Source organism: Pseudoliparis swirei, chromosome 4 (genome assembly GCF_029220125.1).
Source record: "Pseudoliparis swirei isolate HS2019 ecotype Mariana Trench chromosome 4, NWPU_hadal_v1, whole genome shotgun sequence".
NCBI classification, from domain to species: Eukaryota; Metazoa; Chordata; class Actinopteri; order Perciformes; family Liparidae; genus Pseudoliparis; species Pseudoliparis swirei.
In genome coordinates, this window is record NC_079391.1 from 33,100,909 (window position 1) to 33,111,583 (window position 10,675).

At 49.3% G+C, this 10,675-nt stretch overlaps 1 protein-coding gene across 4 annotated transcripts; it reads left to right on the plus strand.

Moving 5' to 3' along the window:
- The first annotated feature begins 198 nt into the window (after positions 1 to 198).
- prc1b (protein regulator of cytokinesis 1b) lies at positions 199 to 9,786 on the plus strand. Of its 4 annotated transcripts, none has more exons than XM_056413296.1 (15): positions 199 to 440; positions 551 to 683; positions 1,527 to 1,649; positions 1,737 to 1,967; positions 2,099 to 2,269; positions 4,193 to 4,342; positions 4,430 to 4,577; positions 5,011 to 5,147; positions 5,571 to 5,666; positions 5,751 to 5,897; positions 5,970 to 6,080; positions 6,181 to 6,294; positions 6,911 to 7,084; positions 7,180 to 7,208; positions 9,148 to 9,786. In XM_056413296.1, the coding sequence occupies exons 1-15, from the start codon at positions 430 to 432 to the stop codon at positions 9,194 to 9,196; spliced, it is 1,824 nt and encodes a 607-aa protein (XP_056269271.1). In that variant the 5' UTR covers positions 199 to 429; the 3' UTR covers positions 9,197 to 9,786. The 4 variants fall into 4 exon arrangements, with proteins under 4 accessions (XP_056269271.1, XP_056269272.1, XP_056269269.1 ...); XM_056413294.1 differs by having other exon boundaries at positions 200 to 440; positions 1,734 to 1,967; XM_056413297.1 differs by lacking the exon at positions 4,193 to 4,342 and having other exon boundaries at positions 1,734 to 1,967.
- The last annotated feature ends 889 nt before the right edge of the window (positions 9,787 to 10,675 follow it).

A 10,675-nucleotide genomic window follows, 5' to 3' on the forward strand; every position in this document is an offset into this window, starting at 1 on the left:
AGAGTGGTATAATTAACTGAATACTTCTGGCGCCGGTCTGCTGTGTATCCTTCAAGTCTAAATTAACCACGCCCCCTTTGTAACCTGAAGCCTCCAACCGCTGCTGAACGCCACCGCACCCCTCGGTTTAACTAGTGCGCTTGTTTTCCACCAACAGGCGTTCCGCGGTGGGCGGCTCACCGTCGCGATTTGCTGGCGAATCTCCGCCGGCGGCCGACATTGGTCCCACGCGCCACGCGCTCCCGCCGAACGAGCCAATCACAGAGGGGAACGCCGCGCTGCGCGTATTTTGAACCGTCGTACAAACGGACGCGCAGCAGAGGCGAGAGGCGAGTCTCCGGGACACGGTTCTCTCGGTTAAACGATTTTAAACGATTTTAAACGGTTTTAAACGGCTTTAAACCGTTCGCGGCGCGGTGGGACTTAACGATGAGGAAGAGGTGAGCTTTTTATTTCATATTCCCTTAAACGCCAACGCTTCCGTCGGCTCTAAATCCGACGCGTGACTTCTGTGTGTTTTCTGTACTCCCTGTTTTCCTCGCCGGTGCAGCGAGGTGCTCGCGGCCGAGGCGGTGTCGTGCCTCAACAAAGCGCTGTGCCGCCTGAAGGACATCTGGGAGGAGATCGGCATCCCGGAGGACCAGAGGCTGCAGAGGACCAACGTGGTCAAGAACCACATCAAGGTGGGACCCGAGACCCGCTTAGGTTTCGACAGGTGGGGGGGAGGGGAGGAGGAGGGTACATGAGTGAAACCAACAACATATGACCATTAATTAATAACAGTAAATCACCATCAATCACTCAACATTGTTTGTTTGTTTGTTTACATCTTGGCACTGTTGTTCTGTTAGTTAATTCAATTATTAATCTGTTATATGTTTATTTGCATGTAAAGTGCATTTAAATCAAATTTAGTTCTTTACTTGACGAAAGGGTTTCCCCTGGAGAGGAAATACAAGTCAAGAACCATCAATATGACATTAATATTCATGTTTCATACAACTTGCTTTTATGGAAAATGTGGGAAAAATAGCAAACTATCTCTTGGTGTTCCAGGTTTGTGCATGACGACAAGTCCACAAACAATATGTTCTTGTATAACTGACTCTGGGTCAGTGGTTGGCAGGTCCGTCTCTCAGCCCTAGTCGATGCGCCCTTGAGCAAGACACTTTGGATCAGCTAAATGAAATGAACCGACTAGATCCTGAACCTGGATTCATTCCGGCTGATGTTGATGTTCTGCATTGATTGAGACGGTAGATAAATATATATAAACTGCCCACCTACGCCTCCTCTCTCCTCCTCCTCCTCTATCCTCTCACCTCCTCCTCTCTCCTCCCAAATTTTCTACAGTTGAGTTGTCATCTGCTGTGTGGTTGCCAGTCGTGTGTCTAGTACTAAAGGTCCAAATAAAGCATCTGAAAGCAGATGTTTGTGCACCAAGACCAGTATTACTGTTGTACATATATATATATATATAATATCTCTCTAGTGACATCACTCCCTGTGTTGTCTCCCTCTGCCAGACGCTGCTGGACATGATGATAAAGGAGGAGGAGTCTCTGAAGTCCCGCCTCCTGGGCAGCATTGAGAGCTGCAGGGCGGAGATGGAGAAGCTGTACCTGGAGCTGCAGCTGCCCGGCTTCGAGGTACCGGCCGCTCTTCACGGGGGCCACCGATCGGTCGACGGCGGCCGCGCGGCGAGGTCCTGACCCGGTTGTTGGTCCTCTCAGCAGGAGGCGGGCATCAGCATGCTGCAGCAGGAGAAGAACATCCGCACGCAGGTGGAGGCCCTGCTGACGGAGCGGGCCCGCCGCATGCGGCAGCTGGCGGCGCTGCTGGACCGGGACCGCGAGCTGAGCGACGTCCTGTGCGCCGCGCCGTACGGCATCGACGCCGCCGCCGCGCCCACGCCGGAGCAGCTGGAGAGCTTCGGACAGCACGTTGCCAACCAGGACGCCGAGAAGGTGGGGGCTCGATTTGTGACGTCAGGGAGGAGGAGGAGGAGGAGGAGGAGGCTCGATTTGTGACGTCAGAGAGGAGGGAGGAGCATGATTTGTGTCCTCCTCTGACCCCCTGCCCTCCGTGGTGCTTTCAGGCGCGTCGTTACGCCGAGTTCACGGAGCTGAAGCGGCGGATCGCGGCGCTCATGGCGGCGCTGGACCGCGTGCCCGAGAGCAGCTTCGAGAAGGACGCGGTGTGCGAGGACGAGGACGCGTTCTGCCTCTCCAGGGACAACATCGCTGCGCTCGAGCTGCTCGCCGCTCAGGTAAGGTGCGCCGCCGCGGAGCCCCGCCCCCAAAGACACGGGCCGACGCGTAGGGATGAGAATTGATACGATTTTAACGATTCCGATGCCTTATCGATTCCCGCTTATCGATTCGATTCTCTTATCGGTTCTTATTGGGCAAGGGGTGAAAAAAAGAGCACAAACGGGTTTATTTACATTAATTTTCTTTTATATAATTTTCTATAATGCTGCACACACCATATACAGTATGTATACATACACATTTACATTTTTTTAAATAACCAAAAACATTTATACATATTCCTCTTGAACTTAAAATAAAACTTGCATAACTTAAATAAAATGTATTCTGTTTAATTTAAACATGTTCCTAGAAATTACAGTGCTCCTTCCTTTTTTTTAAAGGGTATATGAACTGAGCTGCCAAAAATGAAACTAGCAGTGGCAAATACCAAGTGTGCAACCATCGATTGTTTGGATCATCAACAATTCTTGTGCAGAAAAATCAGCATGTCTGCTTTCTCCGGGAGGATACGCGATCTCTCAGGACTTATTGTGTCTCCAGCCGTGGAGAACACTCTCTCAGGTGGGGTGGAGGATGCCTGAACACAAAGATATGAGGAGGTGGACAAGACGTGCTGTAGCCTGTGACCAGACAGACGACCAGCCTCTGAACCGGTCTGACTCTGAACCTCATCAGCTACATTGGATGGCAATGGATATTATTTATATAGTGAAAGCTGGTTTACACAATGAAACAAATGGCACTAACAAAATCGCTGAATTTGCTGAGCTGACATAAAGCCACATTAAGAGGGGAGGCGAACACGACCTCTGCCTCAATGTAGGGGGCTGACAATGGAAGATTATAGAGCTAAGCTAGCGTAGCTATATGCTACTGTAACGTCTCGGACGTTATGGACTGATGACACGGAGACGGGACGACGTTATTACTCCTCCTTTATTGGGCATCCACCAACACAGACAGCTGCTCCTCTCAGCTCAGCAGCTCGAACGTCAACAACAACGGTTCCCGTCAACCACCCTTAACTCCCCTTTTTCGACAGGTTAACCCCGCCTCCCCTCTACTCCGCCAATCACAGGCCCGCCCCCTCGACCAGCATGCACTGTGCCACACTGATTGAGGGTCGCTACACTACGTTTAATAATGGATTGAAAATCGATATGCTCAGTTTAATAATGGGTTCACACGATAACGCGAACGTTTGCTGATAACACACGCCCTCCGATCATTAACACCGTTACGATCAAACATTTCTCAAAACTGGACTTTCAATCCAAACGTGAAGTGATCAATAATGGGACCAATGGTGAAGTGATCAATAATGGGACCAATGGTGAAGTGATCAATAACGGGACCAATGGTGAAGTGATCAATAACGGGACCAATGCCGGAGCTCAAATGTCTGCTTCAAACGAAGGACAGAAGAGAACTTGATAGACTCCACACAATAAAGGCACATGGCTTCACACAGTGAGTGGTTGTGATCACTTGGAGGAGTTTACCTTGGTCAGAAAGAGATGAAGCCGGCGTTAGCTGAGCTGCTGCATCGAACACGTGACATTCCTGTCATTTAATTCCGTGCTGTGATCAAATGCTTCTTCATCTTTGTTGTATTTCCTCCCTTCGACGAAATAGACTTTTGACACGCGTTACAGTGGCGTAGTTGTCATGTTGTCGTGTGAAATGGAGCCAAACTTTAGAACGCCTCTGCCTAGTTGCCATGTTTGCTGCAGTCTGAAGAAGAAACTAAAAAAGTTTGCGCATGCGCAACGCCACAGAGGACCGTTAGCAGAACCGTTAAAGAATGTGGCTGACGATCCCAAACAATCGGGTCACTGGGAACCGGTTCTAAAACAGAACCGGTTCTCGATGCCCATCCCTACCGCCGCGTGACGATCGGCGTCTCTGTCCCGCAGCTGGAGGAGCGCCGGGCGGAGATGGAGGCGGCGTGCGAGGCGGTCCGGGAGCAGGTCCGGCGCCTGTGGGGCCGCCTGGCCGTCCCCCCGGAGGAGAGGGAGGCCCTCGGCGAGCACATGGCGGCGTCCAGGAGGAGGAACCTGGAGGCGGTGAGCGCCGGAGCAGCACCTCCTGCTGCGGGTTGTTGTTTGTGCTCTGGCTCTTCTGTTGGTAATTGGCGCTGTGCGTCTCCTCAGCTGCGGGCGGAGGTGGAGCGTCTGGAGGAACTCAAGCTGCTGAACATCCGCAACGTGACGGACGCCATCCGCTCCGAGCTCGCCGCCTTCTGGGACAAGTGCTTCTTCAGCGCCGAGCAGCGCCGGGCCTTCGCTCCGTACGCCAGCGGTGGGTTGTTGTTGTTGTTGTGGTCCACGTCATCTTCCCGGCTCCCTCCTCCTCCCTCCTCCCTCTTCTCCTCATGCTTTATTCTACTGCAGGGGGGTCAAACTCATGATCACCGTGGGCCACATCAGCGTCATGGCCGCCCTCTTAAAGGGCCGGAAACACTTTAGAAACTCCTTGAACATGTTGTTAAATAACTCTTTGCATTTGATTATTTTTTATTTGAGTGTAGAATAAGAAAATGTCTCTTATATCACAACACAAATCCATTTAATTTGAAACCTTCAAAATAAAAGCACGGGCAATTTTTCTTCAATTTCTTTATGAAAATGGGATCACGTGTCTTTCAAGCCATCAGGGGCCACATAGAATGATGCGGTGGGCCAGATTTGGCCCGCGGGCCTCGTGTTTGACACCTGTGTTCTCCTGGTTCTAGAGGACTTCACGGAGGAGCTGCTGAGTCAGCACGACGCCGAGCTGCAGCGCCTGAAGCAGCATCACGAGGACCACCAGCAGCTGTTCGACGGCGTCCACCAATGGGAGGACAGCTGGAGGCTCTACCTGGAGCTCGAGGTGAGAGCGACGCCTTTCACTAAGCCCCGCCCACAAACGCAAGCCGGCCAATCGGCGCCTTGTTACCCGGAGAGGTTGGAAGGGGAGGGGAGCTAACGTTAGCCGAGTGCGTTAGCATGTCTGTGGAGTATTTTATATATATATATATATATATATATTCTTCCGGGAGTGCACTTGGTGACAGTGTCGGCGCCATAGCAACGTAGCTCTGACAGGAGGAGCAGTGGGGGGCGGGGCTTAGCGATGGGTTGATTTAGGTTCAACAGAAAACATTTAAAACTTTTTTTATTGCTATTGGTTTACATTAAAATATCAAGTAAATAAAGATGTGACAGTATTACAGAATTATGTTTTGTAAAAGGAAATATTTTCAATTCTTTTTCTCATACATATATTAAAATGTATTCTTCTTCTTCCTCTCAGAAAAAAGCCACCGATCCGTCTAGATTCACCAACCGAGGAGGGAACCTCCTGAAGGAGGAGAAGCAGCGGACGGAGCTGCACAAGAGCCTCCCCAAGGTGAGAGGAGCAGGAGGCGCCCCGAGCCGACTCCCAGCATGCATTGCAACTCGCCCGTGTGTGTTTGTTTCTTTTTCCTTTTAGCTTGAAAAGAAGCTGAAGGCCCAGATCGACGCGTGGGAGAGCGAGCAGGGTGCCGAGTTCCTGGTGGGCGGGCAGAAGTTCCTTCAGTACGTGGAGGAGCAGTGGGAGCAGCACCGGGGGGAGAAGGAGAAGGAGAAGCAGGAGCGGGTAAGCCGCTCGTCGCCGTCCCGCCGCCGCGGAGATGAAGCGCTGACTCGTCTGTTCACCGACTGTCCGCAGCATCTGAAGAAGAGCAAGCAGACGGAGGAGGACATGCAGTTCGGCACGGCGGTCCGGACCCCCACCAAGCGCCGGCTGCTCGGCGCGCAGACGCCCAACAAGTCCAGGAAGGTGGGGTCAGAACCGCCGGCGGGACGCCTCGCGGATTCTTGCTTCGTCGTGTTCCGATGCTTCGGTCGCCGCTAAGCCCCTCCCCCTTTCTGCCTCTCAGTTTAACGCGACCTCCAGCAGCACGAGCGCCGGGTCTAACAGCAGCAGCCGCTCCGTCTACGGGGCCACGGCCTGCCGCTCGCCGCTGCCCCGCCCCCCGCTGTCGGCCAATAAGGTTGGTTCAGCAGAACCTCCTCCTCCTCGTTGTTGACTGGGATCATATTGGCGGAGGGTTGTGATTGGTTGTTCCTCGTCACATGACATCTGGCGCTGCAAATAACTATCTCTTTCATTCCTGATGAATCGTCTATTGGGTTTGTTAAAATGACAGAAAAAACTGACGGTGAATTAATCTACGGGGAATTTTTGTAAAAATTGAAATTAAAAGTCTCTTCAGTCGTAACGTGCGGCTGAAGGAGCCGTACGGCCACAGAACTACAATTTTAAAAAAAAGCTTCTATTATGTAATTTTTTGCCCAAAACTCCAGACCGCTAAACTCTTGGGCACATTTAAATTGTTTTAATAATAATAAAAAAGGCAAAAAAATGTAAAAGGCAAAAAACAACAACAGCATTTTCTGCCTTTTTGTTTTTAATTCATTTTTTAAATAAAATTGCTTAAAAGATGAATCAAAAAGCCAAAGTAGTTGACACTTATTCATCGACTGAGAGAAATGCAACAAGCAGACCTGAAGACTAGAGGACGTCGGAATGAAGGACCGGCTTACGAACATCTCTTTCTGCGTACGACGGGTTCCACGCCTCAGTCTCTCTCCCCCCCCTCCCTCCAGGTCCCGGCCTCGCGGACCCCGGTGGCCGGTAAGCCCCCCAACCCTCGGCTGCAGGGCTGCAACAAGGAGAACGAGGCCCAGCTGAGGGGCAGCCCCGTGGGGGGGCTGACCCCGCTGACCCCGCTGACCCACTGCAGCATGGCGTCCGTGGCCAGCACGTACTCCGAGTTCGTGGTAACGTCAAAACTTCTTAACGTCTGAACTTCTGTTTCCTTCTGCGTCCTCGTTCCTCGGCCTGTGTAACGCTGCTGATGTCGTTTCTGTTTTAGAGGGACTTCAGCAGCCCACGTCAGGCCAGGTGTGTTCAGAGGTGGTCCGACAAGTCCCCCTGCTTCAGTAGCCACTAGAGGCCCCTTACCTGCTTCAGTAGCCACATTCCTCTGACTAGAGGCCCCTTACCTGCTTCAGTAGCCACATTCCTCTGACTAGAGGCCCCTTACCTGCTTCAGTAGCCACATTCCTCTGACTAGAGGCTCCTTACCTGCTTCAGGAGCCACATTCCTCTGACTAGAGGCCTCTTACCTGCTTCAGTAGCCACATTCCTCTGACTAGAGGCCCCTTTCCTGCTTCAGGAGCCACATTCCTCTGACTAGAGGCCTCTTACCTGCTTCAGGAGCCACATTCCTCTGACTAGAGGCCCCTTACCTGCTTCAGTAGCCACATTCCTCTGACTAGAGGCTCCTTACCTGCTTCAGGAGCCACATTCCTCTGACTAGAGGCCCCTTACCTGCTTCAGGAGCCACATTCCTCTGACTAGAGGCCCCTTACCTGCTTCAGGAGCCACATTCCTCTGACTAGAGGCCCCTTTCCTGCTTCAGTAGCCACATTCCTCTGACTAGAGGCCCCTTACCTGCTTCAGGAGCCACATTCCTCTGACTAGAGGCCCCTTTCCTGCTTCAGTAGCCACATTCCTCTGACTAGAGGCCCCTTTCCTGCTTCAGGAGTCACATTCCTCTGACTAGAGGCCCCTTTCCTGCTTCAGGAGCCACATTCCTCTGACTAGAGGCCCCTTTCCTGCTTCAGTAGCCACATTCCTCTGACTAGAGGCCCCTTTCCTGCTTCAGGAGCCACATTCCTCTGACTAGAGGCCCCTTACCTGCTTCAGTAGCCACATTCCTCTGACTAGAGGCTCCTTACCTGCTTCAGGAGCCACATTCCTCTGACTAGAGGCCCCTTACCTGCTTCAGGAGCCACATTCCTCTGACTAGAGGCCCCTTACCTGCTTCAGTAGCCACATTCCTCTGACTAGAGGCCCCTTACCTGCTTCAGGAGCCACATTCCTCTGACTAGAGGCCCCTTACCTGCTTCAGGAGCCACATTCCTCTGACTAGAGGCCCCTTTCCTGCTTCAGTAGCCACATTCCTCTGACTAGAGGCCCCTTAACCTGCTTCAGGAGCCACATTCCTCTGACTAGAGGCCCCTTACCTGCTTCAGGAGCCACATTCCTCTGACTAGAGGCCCTTTCCTGCTTCAGTAGCCACATTCCTCTGATTAGAGGCCCCTTACCTGCTTCAGGAGCCACATTCCTCTGACTAGAGGCCCCTTAACCTGCTTCAGTAGCCACATTCCTCTGACTAGAGGCCCCTTACCTGCTTCAGTAGCCACATTCCTCTGACTAGAGGCCCCTTAACCTGCTTCAGTAGCCACATTCCTCTGACTAGAGGCCCCTTACCTGCTTCAGTAGCCACATTCCTCTGACTAGAGGCCCCTTAACCTGCTTCAGTAGCCACATTCCTCTGACTAGAGGCCTCTTACCTGCTTCAGTAGCCACATTCCTCTGACTAGAGGCCTCTTACCTGCTTCAGCTGCTGCAGCTTCAAGGTGCACCGTCAGCATTCAGACCGACACGCGGGTTTTTATGAGTACGAGACGGAGAACAGCACTTATTTTGTTTTTAGCGGCATTCTGGTGCATGTAGGAATCCCCATTTAAAGGGCCAGTAGCCCCATTACAGCACAACAATAACTGATTTAAAAAATGTCAATCATCTGCAGATATTCAATTCAATACAGTTTATAGAAATTAATCTTATGAATCACATCCCGTCCTTTCTATTAGAGATTATTGACTTTCTCTAGAGAGAATATATTGTCAATAGAAAGTCCTCTCTCTCTCTCTCTCTCTCTCATTCATTCACACTCACGGCCGTCTTTTCATAACGATGATGAAACGTTGCTCCTCCTCCTCCTGCTCCTCCTCCTCCTCATCGTCTCCCGTCTGCTTCTGTGTCTCCGCAGCGAGACCTGTCCAAGGCCTCCAACGCCAAGATCCAGCACGTCATCCTGAACTCCACCACCTCCACCAACCTCTGACCTCCGACCTCTGAGGCTGCGCCCGTTCTGCCGCCGCAGTCATCTGCTCCATGAAGTCCTGATCACCGCCGCACGCTTTCACGAAGTTAATAATATATGAAGCGTGACGTCTGCTCGGCATCACAAACTAAACTAACACTACTTTGGCCGTCTGAGTTTCTCCGGTCATCCAGATGGAATAAATGTGTATTTTGTACTGCACACTTCTCTTTTGTTTCTTTTTTTTTCTCAAAGAAATGAAATAAATTCCATCTTTCTGATGTTATGCAATCCGGAGTTACAGGCCAAATGTATTATGAATACTTTGCACTTTTTTTAAGAAGAAGAAAAACAAATATATATGTGTTCAGCACATCGCAAAAGTCTTCCACACGCTCTGTTCCCTCCATGTGTTATATGTATATTGTTTTCATACATGGGATGTATCGTGTACATATTCTGTGTCTGCTGTTCTCTTCATAGTAACTTTCTTATTTTTTAAGATTGATGATTTGCAATTGTAGCACACTGGTTGACTGATCAGTTAGTACATGATTTCACAACAATAAAATTGTGGCTGATGAACATGTCTCCTAACTTCAATAAAACACGATGCGGTCGTATACTGAAGACGACCTGATATATTAATGTCTGTATATATATATAATTTATTTATAATGTATATTTATAGTATATTTATTATATATATATAGTATATTTATCATATTTAATTTATTATTATATATATATAATATGTTGGTAAAAAAGTTGTGTTTGAAGTTTCATTCCTGGTGTTTTATTTGTTCTTTTAAAATTTATTTAAAGACAAAAAAGGATCTTTAACAAGCCTTTATGGGCAAATTGATTAAACACCGTCCTTTGTATTAGATTATTTACTTTTGTCTTCCTCTGATATGTTGGGAGGATAACAGCAAATTGAAGGTTTGCTCACATGACGTCGGACCGGCTGATGTGAACCAACAACATTCAGGTTAATTGTTAACCTCGTTGGCTCATGTCATGAGACTTCTCTCAGTGGCTTTTCAATGAGTTGGAAATAAAGCAAACTTGTGGCTGCTGAGAAACATGTCGTCCCATATCTCTCAGAATAAAGTGTGCTTGCTGGCAATTAGGTTTTACATTAAAAGTTCATGTTAAACATTATTTAATGGACTTTGCAGGTGGTGAAGTAGCTCTGCTAAATCTATTTTAATTTATATGTATCTATTGTGCTTGCTTTTGAACAGCAGCCCCTTAAAATATATTATTGTAAAATGAAAATAATTAAATATAACTTGCAAAAAAAAAAGGTTTACCATCAAACTCACAAAGTCACGGATTTTACTCTGAAGGATTAGCGCCGGAAGTCCAGCTGACTTCTTTTATTTTCCTCTTTCATTTTTTGATTTGATTATTTTGCTTCTTTTTTTTTTACTTTGGCCCTTTTAACATAATTGCTTTATTTGTATCTAAA